General features: G+C 34.7%; 1 protein-coding gene across 4 annotated transcripts in view; it reads right to left on the bottom strand.

The window, feature by feature from the left end:
• Positions 1–17,295, bottom strand: part of Marf (Mitochondrial assembly regulatory factor) — a 60,698-nt gene that overhangs the window by 26,185 nt on the left and 17,218 nt on the right. For 3 of the 4 annotated variants that reach the window (XM_083120561.1, XM_083120562.1, XM_083120563.1), the window contains exons 2-7: positions 12,273–12,492; positions 10,846–10,972; positions 7,705–7,867; positions 3,153–3,383; positions 2,155–2,262; positions 20–40 (exon numbers count right to left, since the gene is read on the bottom strand). In XM_083120561.1, the coding sequence (XP_082976687.1) occupies positions 20–40; positions 2,155–2,262; positions 3,153–3,383; positions 7,705–7,867; positions 10,846–10,972; positions 12,273–12,471 (849 nt within the window). In that variant the 5' untranslated portion in view covers positions 12,472–12,492. The remainder of the gene's footprint in view (positions 1–19; positions 41–2,154; positions 2,263–3,152; positions 3,384–7,704; positions 7,868–10,845; positions 10,973–12,272; positions 12,493–17,295) is intronic. The other variant, XM_083120564.1, reaches the window with a different exon arrangement.

The following is a 17,295-nucleotide window of genomic DNA, read 5'->3' as shown; positions in this document are numbered from 1 at the left end:
GAGAGTATCACAATCTTACCTCCAACTGTTCATTACGTTGCTTTGGAAAAATGGGAAAAATTTGAATTACCATCAACATGTTGCTTCAAATCCTCACACACGCATATACAAAAGAATATATTGAACAATAATACAGAAAACTTAACAAGAAATCTACTAACAGTGATCATAATTTACAAACCCACCCTAATGCAGAAACAGTTTCACAACTTGTGTTAACCATGTGAACATGTGCATTTGAAAAGGTTCTCTTTACTTTAATTATGATTGTCAATATAGTGGCAATTTTTTATTATATTAACGTTAAAGTTAAGAAATATCATTGTATTTTTGTATGTATTTTTCTTATTTTAGGTCACTTTTCTGCCTCTTTAGGCAAATCATGAAGAGGATGAATGATGATCAAATTAAATTTATGAAGGGACACTTTGTTACAAATGAACACCCAAACTCACATGGGGACTTGATCCGCAGACTTTGGTGGTGAATATGTGAGCTGACCACTGAACTCCCTCAGCACTGACATGGCTTATACATGCCAATTTTGACCTACATTTTATTATCAACCAAAGGCAGTGTGTACATTTTCATTGGTCTCCGGTGCTAATAAGTAACAAATACACTTGTTCCAATCCTTATACATACTAGTTACATAATATTATAAATTAATGTGCAACTTGAAAAACTGAAAATGTACTTAACAGGAATGAAACAGATAAAAAGATGATCTTTTAAGAGATAAAAACCAGCTTCTTAAAAGATGCATGAGGGTGAAGCAATACAGGTGTGCGAGAAAATATAAAGAATTCAATTCTGGTATGTCAGATAGTATACCAAAGACTGCACTGAGTAGTCACATGATATGCTGTGGTAGAAGTAAAAATTGACTGAATAGCTTGATAATGACATTGAATGAAAAACTGAAGCTACGTGGATTTGTGAAAAAAAGAACCAAGAACACAAGCACAAATGATGGGAAAATAGGATCAAAAAGGATATCCATCATGAAGAAGCATGTCATCCTGATTTGTGACTTCACACACCAACACCAATGAACAGCACAACAATTAGGAAATTCACACTGCCAGAGGACATATTACCATGCATATACAGTTACAAAAAGGAAGAAAAAGAGTTTCATGACGAGTCCAACAGCTATTTTATATTGCAACTACTATTACACTGATGTACTGTAAACATGTTTACAAGATAAACATTCTTCACTTACACAAAAATATGCAATAACTATGCGTAACTCTCAAAAATAAAATTTATTCAACTATAGGTTTTGGTGACTCATCGCTATCATTTACAGAAGGCTGATGAATAAGCAATGTTGCTTGTATCAAATATCAGTTATGTGGCTTGACAAAATACTGTAGAGTATAGAAACATCCCCAATTTAAGAAACATAGTGCTTCCTTCTGCAACATGTGATTTTATTATTGTAAAGTAAAGAGTGCAACAAAAAATATGCACATGAAAAAGAATTATTACTTTCAAAATTGTTTACAACCTCCAATTCACTAATACTAAGAGACCTACAAATTTCGTTTCATACATTAATATTTTTTATATTACTATAAACTCCACAATAAATGTATTAATTCAGGGAGATGTCGGGTGACGTCAAATGTGCATTTTTCTTCATCAGAAGATAATTTCTGGACACAATATACAAACAAAAGCACTCCAGTACAAAGTCGGATTTTCAAAATAAGCTCCAGCACTCTTAGGTTAGGAAGATTACAATTCCACGTTAAGTGGTGGATTATCTGCCTAGTCTAGTGATACAACTTATAAGCTATTTAGTTCCCTTAAAATTAGTGCTTTCCGAACTCAAAGTTACGCTTACCCACTATTATTAATCTTCACCTACGTCCATAATGATTCTAATTCTCCATGCCAATTCATTACACCATACACTTGACTGAAGAGGAAAGAATTTGGCTAACTATTACTAAGCAAATTGTAAATATCTTAGGATAAGTAATCTTCTACATTCGATTCACACCATAGCATACCCAAGCATGCACTGTCGTCCATGCATATAGAAATGCAATCACATAAATTTCCTGTGAAATTCGGACACTGCAATAAGGGTCACTGGGAAAACAACTTTTGTCTTTTAATAAATATACGTAAATAAATTACCTGGTCTAGAAACTCGGGTTCTGATGCTGAAGCATCCCATCTGTTATTTAAAATAAAAATATTTGGTTTTGACAATCTCTGGGAAACTTTATGGAAGAAATTCTTCTCCTGTAAAATGCAGAAAAGTAATAAGTACCAGTAAATGAATTTTCCAAAACTTTACTTGTATTATATCTCCACAAATACATGCTCTTGCAAGCTGCAAATATATTTGTAGAAGTATGATATTGCTGCATGTAAAATTTGGCAATATCTATATCGCTTCCTCTATTTTGCATTTAATCACGCTCCACCCTCTTACCAAATGGATACTACTTAGTTCATCATGCTGTCATCCTCAGTACAGAAACCTTATTGAGATGCATACAAAAAATAATACTTTTGTTGTACTGTTTGAAAATTGAGAACATGATCATTTTTACATGAAATACAATTATTTGATTTATTTCACGAAAGAAAAAAGAGAAAATTAATTTCAAGGTTTCTTCCATTTTATTTTTGACACCTGAAACTTTTACTAACACACTGAATGGATTGTTGTTAGCTAAGAACAAATTGGCTGATAAGTGCATCTTCTTGCTTTATAGCTCAATCCAAAAATCACACACACATTAAACTTATCAGCGTCGAATTGTCGAATCAATACCAGAACTAATGTTTAGCATAAAAATTAACAATATAAAAAATTAATGCATACTTTACTGTTCCATGAGCAATATAAGTTGCATTAATAATATTTATGTAAAATAATTTATCTCATTAGTATTATTTAACACATACATGTTTTCAGAAACTGTTAATGCAGCGTAATATCTATAAAATCTTGAAAAATTTAAAGTGTTACTGTCCACATTGCAAAATTTAGTTCATTCTTATTTGTACTAAATATTTCTCCACATTACATACAATGATAAAAATGTCCACAATCAATCAGTCTCGTAATAAGAACATTTTTAATACAAGCAATAAAAAATATCCTAAATAACACTAATACGTACTGTAACCATTAATGTTGATTCGGCATTAGCTACCAAGACAAATACATCTGCATCCAGGCAGTGATTGTCAATCCACTCATCCAAATTTGGTGAGACATCTATTCCAGGAGAATCTACAAACACCACGTCATCCCGAAGCAAAAGGCATTTCTCCTTGGGCCAAAATATCCTCACAAGCTGACTCTCACTCAGTTTTTCTTTGCACAAAGCATGTGCAAGATGGCCAACAGACTGAAAAAATAAATGTTTCGGTGATTGACCATTACACCAATTCACACATCACATACTTATCCATAAAGTATGACAAACTGGCCTCACGTGATCCTTATAAAAATTGCAGATACTTTTAAACATCTTAAAGATAAAAGAAGTCACCCTTTTTATCACGAAACGGACAATCAGTGGCATATGGGTTAATGCCTCTGAATTAAGGAATCTCATTTCCAACATTAAGACCAGTTAATGTAAATGTCAATAAATGATGAAAACTTTGACTTTTAATATTATTGGAAATAAAAAGTATAAACATATCAGGGTATATCACGTGTGATTATCTTGGCTAAATTACAATCATTAGAACTTGATTGTGTCCTGCAAGGAAGAGAAGATTTTCATTTCAGTGCTTTCAATAACCTTTTTGCTGCTGAAACTGTAATAATACATTCCATGAAATATGTCTATGCTGAAACCACAGATAGTGTATAATCAATCTATTTTTTCTGATTGAAAATATTAACTTAGAATGTGGACGGACATGTAGGAACTGAATGGAATAAATTTTACACTGGTTCCTATCCTTGAGTGGCATGAAATGGTACAAGTTATTACTGCTATTGCACCTTGCTAGCTATGTGACTATAGGAATCCCAGGGATGTCAAAAATGATTTCTATCAGTAAGTCTCATTATCTGCACTACCTTACAGAAGCAGAAATTGAAGAATTACCAACTACAAACAAATCAGATTATGAACATCCTGATTTTGATGAAAAATTTAGTTCTGACTGTGACGATTTAGATGGCCTCTTATTGGACACCTTTTAAAAATATAAAACTCGTTCAATGTTTGTTTCAATTAATTTGGTGTGAGGATTTCCAAGACATCTGGATATTGTTTGATCTTCACATATAATCTAAGGTAAGAATTGGTCATTTCTGAGTTCATTAAGAAAAAAGGTTATTAGAAGCTATACTGTAGATAAATTGTTTTCATGTTGTGTTTACCAATTTCAGAAGGCTTCACAGAGTCCAATGCAAATTGTATAACATGGCAATTTCACTTGAAAATTGAAGGATGGCACATTTTACATTGTAACTAAAAAATGACCAAAATGTCACTTACTATGATTTACACCCAAGCCCTTCAATTAATAATTGCAAAATTTTAAAATTGTTCATTCAGCATAATTTTATATTGTCAGCAGTGAAAGGGTTTAAAGAGCAGCCCACACCAAACCGAGACTGTGATTACTACAAATATACGAGATTCATAATCTCAATTTAAAATCATATTTTGCCATGACTTAATTTTGAGCTATTATGTTACATTTGAATCACTGTATGTACACTGATTGTTCAACTAAAACCAGAATTAAATTGAATCTTCATCATGTGTTCTTCCGGTACCTGTCAGGAGTATTTAAAATGCAGGAAAGTGAAACTGGACATGTAAAATCGGGAGGGTGTACTGTACTGACCATAGAGTAAGGAAGACAGAGCCTAAGCATGTTTTCTGGGTGAGGGGAATGAAGCCATGAGGGGAAGGGGTGAGGTAAAACTGCCATCTTGGGATGTGCCACAGTTACAGCTGATACAATGGTGGACGTAGGGATTTCAGTGTGGAATGTTTGTTTATAATGCATAATATTTGTACATTTCAGTGACACTGCGAGTAGACAGTGCACAGCTTTCGCATGCAACAACAGAAGTGGCAAGAAATGTTTAAAAAATACAAATTAAGAGATCCAAGAAGATTATGTTTCCCCAGGTAAACATGCTTACAACATATTTACATTTATTATACATGCATTTGTGTTGTGATTTTGTTAATGGTATGTACAAAATTTATAATTCTGATATATCGGAATAGCAAAAATTATTCGCACGTTTCCTAAAGATAACTACTGCGAATGTTTATACTATACGTGTAGCGAACTTTGTGGAATGTAAATTCATTGAACAAACAGGGAGACTTCAGACATGTGACATGTGTTGCTTGGAAACCAACCATCAGAACCTTCCGAACAGAAGCGACACACCAAGCTACACGAGTCACTCAGACTGGGCAGTTTTCTCAATACTGTCCATTGTGTCATCATTGTTGGTGGCGCACAGTTAATTTTTTTGGTTCAGGCTGAAGGGGCCTGTGTTGCTTGTTGCCTCCAATAAGGGAGTTTTCAGATCGAATAGACATGTGACGCGTCGTGTGAGAACAAGCCAACCAACATTTACACCTGCCTCAGTGGCAAAACAGGCTGCACAAGCCTGAATTGGATAAATCCTCAAAATGGCATGTATCGCTTGTTGCTTTGGTGTGAAATCTCTCTATTCAAAAAAAGCGACAAACAACACATGCCACTTGGAAGCAAATCCTCAGTAATCAATGCAACTTTTCGAACCAAAGCGACACGGCAAGCTGCATGTGTTACTCAGACTGGCCAGTTTTTCCAATAGATATATGGTGTCACCTTGGTCTGTTGGAAGTGAAAGTGCGGTGAATGCTTGCTTTTAGGGAGATTTTACACCGAAGCGACATGTGACATATGTAGCTTGAGGATTTCACCATTCGAAGGAGGGCTTGTGCGACCTACGGTGCGACACATTGCGGTTGATTAGCTCGTTTTTAGCCCCTTCAGTCTAAAGCAAAACATTCATCACACATGCACCAACAACACACCAAAGCGACACCATGCTCCAGTCTTTTGTAGTTTGTCACCTATCAAGTGTCGCTTATTGCCTGATGTTTTGGTCTGAAATCTTCCTAAGATCTCGACTTAGGCTTACTTATTGAAGTGGCGTAAATTGTGTTGTTAAATTGGGTTAAACTAGGGATGTGCCAAAGCCGATTACAGATGTATGAAAATCGGCCGAAAATGACATATCGGTATCGGAATCGGCAATAATCCGATATTTAAACCGGTACAGATTATACTAGAGTTTTCCTTCTAATAAGTTTTATATTCTAGTTTTGTAAGTTTATTGAAAATTTGGTTATGATTCGTCATTATTGTAGAGTTTTGGTAATAAAATTATTGCAAACTCTAATTCAGAGGATCAACCTAACTATAAATCGGAAATAAAAGAGTACATTGCTGAACCAGGATCTGCTGTTGCATTGGAAATTAAAAAATGAGTATTCAAAACTGAAGCAAGTGCTGAGAAAATACTTGAGCATAAATGCTGCATCAGTATTCAGTGATTGAGTGATCAGTGTTGCTGAACAGATTTGCGATAAGAGAAGAAGTAGGTTACTTCCTGAAGTGCTTCCAAATCTCGTGTTTCTGAAGTTGAATCTGGCAGAACAGGAATTCATTTTGCATGTCAAAGAACTGCTTGTGTACTAATGTTAAATCTCTAGATTCACATAACCTTTTGTAGATGCAAATGTACATTCGCATATATATATGTATATACATATGATATGCATTCCATATTTAGAAATATACATACCAAATTTATTTTTGTCATGCAGAAAATAACATCCCATTTCTGTTTAATAATCTTATGTATCGGAATCGGTTAAATATCGGCATCGGTATCGGTTCCAAAAATTATCGGTGAGTACATCGGCATCGGTAAATTTTCAGCTTCGTCACATCCCTAGGTTAAATCTTCTGTACACAACTCATATTTTCATATTAATAATGTTTTGTGACGCACTTACAAGTGTAGGAGTTATAATGCAACTCCTATTTTGATTCTAATGTTATTTCATCAAACTCTTTCTGGTGTACCAATGAGATATAATAGAGCGTTATGTATGGTAAATGATCATGCCCTAGCACATAAAAAGGTCTAGATGTTTGTTTTTTCATCGAAATTAGTTACTAAGAACTTAGTGTTATTGTTTCTGACGATTTAAACATAAAGATACACAACAAGGAGCCTTATTTTTCCCAACGAAATTTCCTCTCCTGAATGTTAACAAATGGACGCAACAGGTGGGTGACAGCACTCACCGCAACCTATCTTGGTTTCAGCTGACGTAACACATGCTCTCTCTATTCCTTCTATACTGACTAATCAATATCACACCGGATGTCAACTATGAAATATATTTAGGGACACAAAAAAAGTAAAGAAATAGTCAGGCTCATCAAAAGATTCAACTGTAGAACACTGAAATGCGTTTCAATTACATTACTCCACTATCCTATCTAATGAAACCTATTGAATTTCTCATAAAACAACTGGCAACAAGCACATGTAGCGAAAATTTCAGCATAGTAATATTTAATATTTTTTAATGTAATTTAGGCCAAAGTCAATATTAGAAGGTATTCAATTTGAAATTATGTTCACATAATAAAAACTATGAGAAAGACAAAACACACCTTCACATTTTGCCTTTCACTAGAATCTGCTGTCACGAGGTATGCCTCACTGCTATCAGAACCTTCGACCTGAAGGAAACAATTTGTCGTGTGACCAATTCCGCTAGGCAGAATTTTGTCTCGTAACATTGAATTGATGACTGTGCTCTTTCCATTGCTTGTCCTGTAAGAAATCCCAAACATTGTCATTTTTGCAATGAAACATGCCTATTTTCATTTAGATCATATTGAAAATTTGGCTGATTTTTCTGTCCAAAAACATTTACATTTTCTCCATGTTGAAGATCAAGTTAATACTTAATGCACATGCAATATTTTAAAGCAGAAATTTTAAAATAGAAATTTCATAATTTCACAATTGTTACAAAAATTGATGTAACCACCATTCCATAAATGTATATTCTGCTTATTTTATGTGTAACTACAATAATCGTGGGTTTTGAGGATGGATATGAGCCATTAATACTAATAAACTTGAAGATACTATACCAATACTGATAATTGATCACTGTAACTTCACCATCTCAAACTAGCAGAATACCTACTACTAAAAACATATGATAATCAAATTGTTAATAAAGCATTCTGGCAAAGAATGAAAACTATGCACTGTGCTTGAGCTTAACAACCAGACTGGAATCCAGAACTGCTTACTTCATTTTACATGCCTCATGTAGTATACTAAAAATGATGCTCATTGCAACAATTTTTGCTCGAATAAATTTCTATAACTTTGTACATTTTAAACAATAACTGAAAGTGTCTTTGATACAAAACATCAGAACATATTAATGTCATGGATTTCAAAATGTTTATATTCTTAAAACAAGTAATGGGTATATGATTGGTTATACCAAACTGAGAATAATAAAACAGTAAATGTCATTTTCAAAAATGTAACAATACCATTCTGACACTAAAATAAATGTCATAGTTTAATTCTTTCACCCCAATACCTATAATTTGATATGAAACACAATAAACATAAAAATGTGAAATACGTCTACTTTGTTTACTGTTCTACCAAAAGTTAAGAAATAAACCTCTTGAGTTTGAAATTGTTGCATGGGAAACTGGACTATTATGTGGAATGATGTTAACTATTAGATGGCTCTGTTACAAAATGAAGACCTACTCAGTTTCAGCATCCCCCCCGAAAAAAAAAATACGAATAGGCAGGGCTCGAAAAATCCAGGTCGGCTAAAAATTTCAGCCTGGCGACTGTGATCTTATGCTGTAATATGTACGAAATTTTGATTTATTCTATGTTCAAATTGCAGTACAGCGTAAGTTAGTAAATTATTTTTCTTTTAATCAACATTGTGAACATTCCAGAGTGTCAGTAATAATTTCTTACTATTTGTCCCCCAACACAACAATTTCCTGTTTTTTCGAATGATTTAGCAACGTTTTGAATACAGTGATGCTCAGCTTCTTATACAGTGTGTTTGAAAAGTTGCACAACCAAAACTTTGAAAATGTATATTCAAAACCGTAAGAGATATTTACACTGGATTTTCTGTATTATAAAGTCTCATCCATTGAGATATTTGTCAATGCTTAAAATTATCAGTTTTCTCCATACAGAAAATTTAGATAAATTAATAACTGGCGGAAGGCAGCGTTATTTTTTTTTCCAGAAATGCACTTTTGAATGAGAAAAATACGTAAGAAATTATCGAAGGGTCATAATTAGATGTCTGATGACTGACGCCATGCCAATGTGTCATTTGCGACCAAAATTGGTCATGTGCAACATTTGATGGCTTTTTTATTGGCGATTTTATGAGTTGAGTGAAAAAGTGCCATTTTTGGGACATATATGGCAATGCTACAAGGTCGAAATATTGTCAACAGACGCATGCCACATGTGCCTAAGTATTGACTATACATTTATGTAAAAAATCATAAACCAAGATTTTGTGCCGAAATTTGAAATCCTAGTAGTCTGCCTCTGGTTACACTGAATTCTCTTCGCTCACTTTCGACGCTACTATGCCTGTTCTTTTAATTGATTCAGCATGGTGTATTGTTTGGAGCAGCACGTGTGCATTGCTGAAGAGTATTTTACTACTCATTCTTACACTCATGTGCAAGAGGTTTTCCAAGAAAAATCCCCTGCTTCAGCTGTACCTCACAAAACAACTGTTTTACGACTAGTCAAACACCAACAAATGATCCCACAAATTGTTAAGAGTTGGTACACACACAGATGTACTACGTAGAAATGTTCAGCGTAAAAAGCAGGCTTGACCAGGACTCAAACCTGGGTCTCTAGCACACCGTACGATACGATTTCTCTAACGACTGAGCTACTGAGCTGGCCTGGCCTCGCCTGATTTCTCGCTGTCGCTGTTTTACCTGTGTGGAATTGTCTCTGCCAGTGCTACCGCAACGGGATCTGTTGACTTTGAAACACAGTAGACTTCGACATTGCTTGGTTCCTCCCAGCATAGAGATGTTAATGCATTTTTCGCTTAAAATTTCTACGTAGTACATTTCCTGTGTGTGCCTCATCTTCAATAATTAACATCTCTACGCTGGGAGGAACCAGGCAACATTGTAGTCTACTGTATTTCAAAGGCAACAGATCCCGTTGCGGTAGCACTGGCAGAGACAATTCCACACAGGTAAAACAGCGATAGCGAAAAATCAGGTGAAGTCAGGCTGGCTCAGTGGTTAGAGCAATGGTACAGTATATCAGAGACCCATGTTCGAGTCCTGTTTGAACCTGCATTTTTCGCTGAAAATTTCTACGTTGGTATATATTGTTGAAAATCAATTCTCAGATGTTTTCAGCAAATTAACAATATTTTTTAAAATAATGTAATTGCTCTTATTTGGATACATGCGAACATAAATTTAATAACCCAGTGATAGCGTACATGATTAGTTTAGTGCAGAAAACCTGGTGTAAATATCTCTTACGGTTTTCATGCTATACATTTTCAAAGTTTGGGTTGTGCAACTTTTGAACACACTGTAATATGCACAATTGCTAGTATGTAGTTTCCTGGCGCCTGATTTTCAGAGTAGGCACCTAGCTTTGAAGAAAATTTTTCGAGCACTGCGAATAGGATAAAATTATTCATTTAACAGAATTGCTGTGCTGTTACTTTTAAAAGAATATTTCCAACATACCTGCCAAAAAAGGCTACCTTCATGTGATCCCTAGCAAGAACATCTCTGATGCCTCTCACTTTCTCAATATAGCCTGCAACATCCTTCACTTCATTTTCTGGGATTATGTTTCTTTCTTGAGAAACAACTATTATGAAAAATAGGTAACAATTCATTATTTTCATAAATAATACAATATTAAATTGAGGTACAACTTAAATAAGCTTATAAAACTTATAAATTAAGTCTTCAACCTATACTTATAGTTGGCTTTTTGTACTATATTCTATGTGCGGCAGAGTATAGGGGAGGGGGGAATTGAGTGGGCAGAGCGAACCAGTACACGCTGCTGCGAAGGCTGGTAATTGCAGTCACTTTTCCCCTTCCATGCAATCCTATTTCCTCTTACGTGTTCATTGGTGGAGCAGCCTCGATTGCTTTGTTGATTTGCTTTATTTTACTTCACTTTTCTGCCACTTTAGGCTAATTGTGAAGATGGGAATGAGTGATATGATGAATGGACACACAAACATCCATGTCCAGGCTGGGATTCAAACCTGGGACCCCTGGCTTCATAGCACGATGTCCTAACCACTCCGCCACGGGGGCCTGGAGCCGTCTCGAGTCACTACTTCTGCAGATACTTGCTTATGTTTGCTTGCTCCGACAGGGTATACCTACACAACTTGAGTGACTGAATTCTCAGATTATTCAACATATAAGTGTTTTGGACTTCAAAGGGGTTCTTCATGACCAAAAACATTTGTCCAAAGAAACTTTATTTCACTTAAAACCTGTCATATTACTTGATTGATATACAGTGGACATTGTGGCCTTAGAATGTAAGATAATGGCTATAAAAAAAAGGACAATGAGATGATTTAAAATATTTAAATGGCATTCATACTAGTCTTTTTCTTTAATTGGAAATTGCCTGCATGCAATGTGGCATAGATTAATGCCAGATCACTACATGAAGTATTTGTTTACTTGCAAGACTATTGCTAAATCACATAACATGTATGGAGCTGCAAATTTCCTATTTTCACTTCATACTTATAAAAATGACAAAATTCACATGAAATACTAAAAAATCTTGTAAAAATTTGCATTCACATGCTTTGGCAGTCTTACAAATGTGATGAGCACATCATTTTATCTAATTGTAACCACTTTCTGGCAACAATCAAAGTTTTCCAATGTTACTGCAATTGCAAAAATTTACGTCCCTACAAATTATGTATTTTTAAATACACAATGAGTGATTTACATAAAGTGACTTATTCATATGTTTTTGTACACAGTATATCGACTGCATCACAGTCATTAAAGTGAATTTTAAAAAATGAGTCACATATTACATGGGATTTCAAAAACAAAGTCAAACAAACCACAAAGACTAAACAGACAGAAGAAAAGAAATTTAAATGAATAAGAAAATTTCTTACTCTTCAGATAGCTCACACTGTCCCTCACATAGTCTTCGATTTCAACAAAGATATCATTGATTTTCTTTTTAGCTTTGACAAATATCTGCAGAGGAGAGGAATCTCGGAAGTTCCGGGAATCACCACTCATCAGGGAGGGTCTCACGTTAGGGCCATCCCCCGCCATCAAAGAGATAGTGCGATTTACATAGGCAGCCATAACTCAGGGTCATGCAGGCAACTGAAAAAAATATATAAACAGAACTAAAACTTAGCGTGATTCACACCAACTGCTCTCTACATATACACACATATCTTCAACTACTATTGTGATGTAACAGTACCACACAACGTTCATGATACAGTGGAAAAATAGCTCATTTAAAAATTAGCACAATGTTGTCAGTGCTTGTCTTGAATCACGTCTATCACTATAAGGTACTTAAAAACTGGACTACAATCTATAACATTGCATGTGTCTTGTGCTTTTGAAAATGTACAAAACAAGTAGCTAAAGTTTAAGGTGACCTTGTTTCCAGACTCGATGATAAATTAAGTTTATTCTGTGCATCAGTTTTATTGGTTTGAATAAAGTCCTTTAATTCCATAAAGTATATGAGAACTTGCTTGTGATTTTAGTCACTCTAATGACATGTATGTGTAATATCTTAGATATTGTGGTCAAAACATGATGTCACTTATTGTCATACATGACGATTCAAGTGCTGAAACTTGCATAGTATCACATTAAAGCTACTTTAATCCACTTGCTGGATGATGCAGGGAATTATGGAAAATGTTTTTCTAATACATGATGCAAGAAATTGCTGGGCTGCATTATCTGTGTAGGAATATAGCTTTGGTATATATATGCATAGTTTAGGTTAATGGTGATACAAAGATGGAATATTCCAGCGTTACATGTGTGACATTCACACATAAAATGTAAGGTTTTAGGCATGCAATTGAATTATAAAATTCATAATGAAGTGATTTCATATAATTATGTAGTACTTGTGGTGTCTGCTAAGAAATGAAAAAAAAATGAGTATGACAAGATAGCCTGAATGCATGAAACGTATAAACGAAAATGTGTTACATGTGTGATGCTTTAAAACTGTAGCAAAGATTGACTTAATTTGCCTGTGAAGTATGCAGACTACAAATGGTAATAATTTTGATTGGTGAAATGTGCAAATTATATGCATTCACAAAAATTTAAACATTCCAGAGTGGTATGTACATTAGTAGGACCACTCTTCATGGAATGCCCCACATGCACAATAAACTGATGTACTCACTAAACTCTACTACCAGCTATTTATTGTATTTTCTATTTTTTTTTTAAATTACATAGCTTTTCTGCCTGTTTTGGAAAATTGTAATAATGATTATAAAGAGACACTTAAAAAGAAATGCTCAGTCCAGGACTCAAACCTTTGGTGGTGAAGCTGTATTTGTATTTTCATTATTAGCTGTGTTAGCTAGTGACAAACACGAAAATCAAAACACTAAACAAGGCTCCTGACAGTTACTCTATTTTTTCTATTTCTTGATGTGCTATGTTTCTGTTGACTTTCTAATTATTTGAATCAATCACGATAATAAAGATGCAAGAATAGAAGGATAAACCAAGTGGTCATTCCTTGATAATTCAATCATAATCATTACACAAAATAGTTCTCAGTCTACAATCAAACCAGGAGCTAACATACATGCTGCCCAAGGGTTTCATAGGATATACTGGTGATATAATGTAGGAATGCATAAACTATTTGTTACACACTCACTTCTACAGGAATCATGCAACAATTGTCTGTAAAGAAAGTTTCAATGCCGTGCACATGAATATCAACAACTGAAAGTCAATAACAGACAAAAACTATTTTGGAATTTAAATAACTACAACAATTTCACCACTAACAACTATCCATGCTGCAAAAACACTGCACAAGAAAAGTCAACACCTAAGACCTGATACATAGAGGCAAGCATATTTAGTTTTTGACAAAAACACGAAATGTGAAATAATGTTCATTTTTCATATTTCTGAAAGGTGTGATGTGCATTTTCCTACCCTCTTTTGTCACGAAATGAACTGCAAAATGAGAAATAAGACTTAAAAACGAAATTTAGATTTTATTTACAGACACGACACTTTCTGAAGTTTGAATTATCCTGCAAGTTATGCAATTCATGGAAAGTTGATTAATTCTGCTGTAAATATTTGAGAAGCACAATTGGGCCCCTTTATACAGGATTGAACTTAATGCTCTGGTAACTACATAAATGTGCTATTAGAAGGGATATGTTTATTTTGTGTAATAAGTGCAGTTTTTAACTCAAATTTAGGATTATATTCACAATTTTAAAACCAAAATGGCATTTTACGAGGCTTATTTGTAAAGTAAGTACCGTTTGCAAATATTGCTGCTGTAGCGATGCAGTCGCGACCGTGTGAGTTCTCGCTAACGTCCTTCATACGTTAAGTTAGCCACAGGCATGTGTGCTGGTCATGCTTTTTCTTCGTAGTTTTCTGAGGGTTTGAAACGTTCAAGAAAATCAATCGGCCTGCCGAATGTCAAGTCCGGTCAGTGATTTGTTTTCTCAATGCAAGAATGGTTGAATTCTTGCCTAGAGGACAGATCACCAACAAAGATGCCTGCTGTGACACATTAATCTGGCTGCGTCAAAACAAATGACGTGGAATGCTTAGCGAAGGCATTGTGTTGCTTCACGACAATGCTCGTCCGCATACGGCCCAACAAACTCAAAATTTCATCATGTTATTCGGCTGGGAACAATTTGTTCATCCGTCAACAGCCCTGACTTGGCACCATGTGACTACCATCTCTTTCTTCATCTGTAGAAGAACTTTCTTGCTGGTCATCATTTCGACGAGGATGACGACGTCGAAGCAGCAGTGCATGGATGGCTTTCGTCACAGGCGGGAACATTCTATGATGATGGGATACAAAAACTAGTGCCACGCTACGACAAATGCTTGAACAATGGTGGAAACTACATAGAAAAGTAGTTTAAGGTCTGCAATGCAAATAAAAAAAAAGGTACGAAACTATATTTGATTTGATTTGTTGTTTTAAGTCCACTTTATGCACAGTAAGGCTAATTGGGACTGGACCTACAGTTTAAAGTGGGATCCGAACCACTTGTGCCTCCACCGGGTATCGAACCCGGGACCCCTTGATTACAAGGCAACGATGCTACCACTGCACCATCGGGGAGGCTATTTAACTTTATTTTTTACACCCTTTCGGTACTTACTTTCTGAATACGCCTCGTATATGCCATTTTTGATCAGATTTTTATAACAAATTTTATATATATATCGAAAATTTGCTTTTTTTGTTTACCAGAATTGTGTGTCTCTACTGATACGTAACAAGATTGATGAATGTATTTCTTGGAATAATAGCAAGTTGCTTTTCCAACATTTGTTGCTTATTAAAATACAATTTTTGAAAATATCATAGTATCCAATGAATGGAGCATTTAATAGCTATAAAATGTTATTCCCAGCATGTACTGGAATTTGGTGCAAATGTTGTACAAATATTAGCTACAGAACTGAGAAACTTACGAAATATAAAGCTTCTTTACAATTTAATGTACAATGTTTATAGTGTTCTGAGGATATGAGTATGTAACTCTCAAAAATTACTGTATTACGGCATTATTTATTTGTGCAAACATATGTTTAAATGATTACGCACACATTTCCTGTTTAAAAAAGAACTTCTGCTCTGGAAACTCTTACCCTGGTCATGTACACAACATATTTATATAAGTTGTAAATCTTAAATGGCTTATGTTCAAAGCACTATTATAGCTAGGGTATTCTATAGCGTATGTCACAATATCAAAAAGATATATCTTATCACAACATATCTTCTTCAAAAACAAAAATCTCATGTTACATAGAATTCATGGAAATTCAATTAATTTGTTGTTTTAAATTAAATTAAAAACAAAAATTTTTAAGTAGAGTTCATTGACACTCAATTCAATTGTTGCATTAAATTATTGTTATTATTAATCACTAGGTCACGTGTTTAGTCACTGTGTGGGTGTTAGACTGGGCAGCAGAGTTCATGATCCTTCCTACAAAAATATAATTTCTAAGGTGAGTAGATCAGACGGTTATGTTCAATGGCTCCCCAATAATCATCATCTAATAACCACAACCATCCTCAGATTTTTCCATCACCCTATACTTTATGGTGGATCCTGTTAGTGTTTTCTATAAGAATCAGAGGTCGTGACCTTCAGAAAATAGATTAGCTGGTGAAACTATATATTTCTACAGGGTGGGGCAAAATGAGGTAAATACCTTTGGGATGCTACACATTTTTAGTAAATGTTATTAAAGACAAACTTGGCCCATTACATTAAAAGAGGAACATGAATTAAGAATATTTGAAAATAAAATCCTTCGAAAAATATTTGGGCCTAAAAGGAATGAGGAGACAGGTGAGTGGAAAAGGTTACATAATTTAGAACTGCATAATATATGTATTCATGTCCACATATTATTAGAATCATTAAATCAAGACAACTTAGATGGGCAGGCCATGTGGCACGAATGAGAGGAGATTCTTGTTGGGAAACCTGAAAGATGGCCAAGACGAAGATGGAGGGATAACGTTGAGATGGACCTAAAGGAAATTGGTAAGGATGGAAAAGATTGAATTGTCAGATGGAAGCCTTGTGTTGCCACAGCCATAAACCTTTGGGTTTAAGAATGTTAGAGAGTTAGTTTGTTCTTAAACATGCACTCTAAAAGGTTTTTTTCCTTTCTTTGCAGATAAGCTCGAAAACACTTGTTGGCAACACATCAATTCAAGATGGCAACCAAGTACAAAAGGTAGCATCGTGTTCATTGTGGAAAAGTATTTGGAGAATAAATCACCAATCTTTGTGCAAAGGGAATTCAGAGAAAGGTTTCCATCAACGTACACATGATACTAGTCAGAATAAAATGTTTACTTTTATAAAGTCAACCTGCCATCTGCCAGTCATTTCG

This window comes from Lepisma saccharinum, chromosome 4, assembly GCF_977018435.1.
Source record: "Lepisma saccharinum chromosome 4, izLepSacc3.1, whole genome shotgun sequence".
Classification (NCBI taxonomy): Eukaryota; Metazoa; Arthropoda; class Insecta; order Zygentoma; family Lepismatidae; genus Lepisma; species Lepisma saccharinum.
This window is presented reverse-complemented; position numbering and strand designations above follow the sequence as displayed.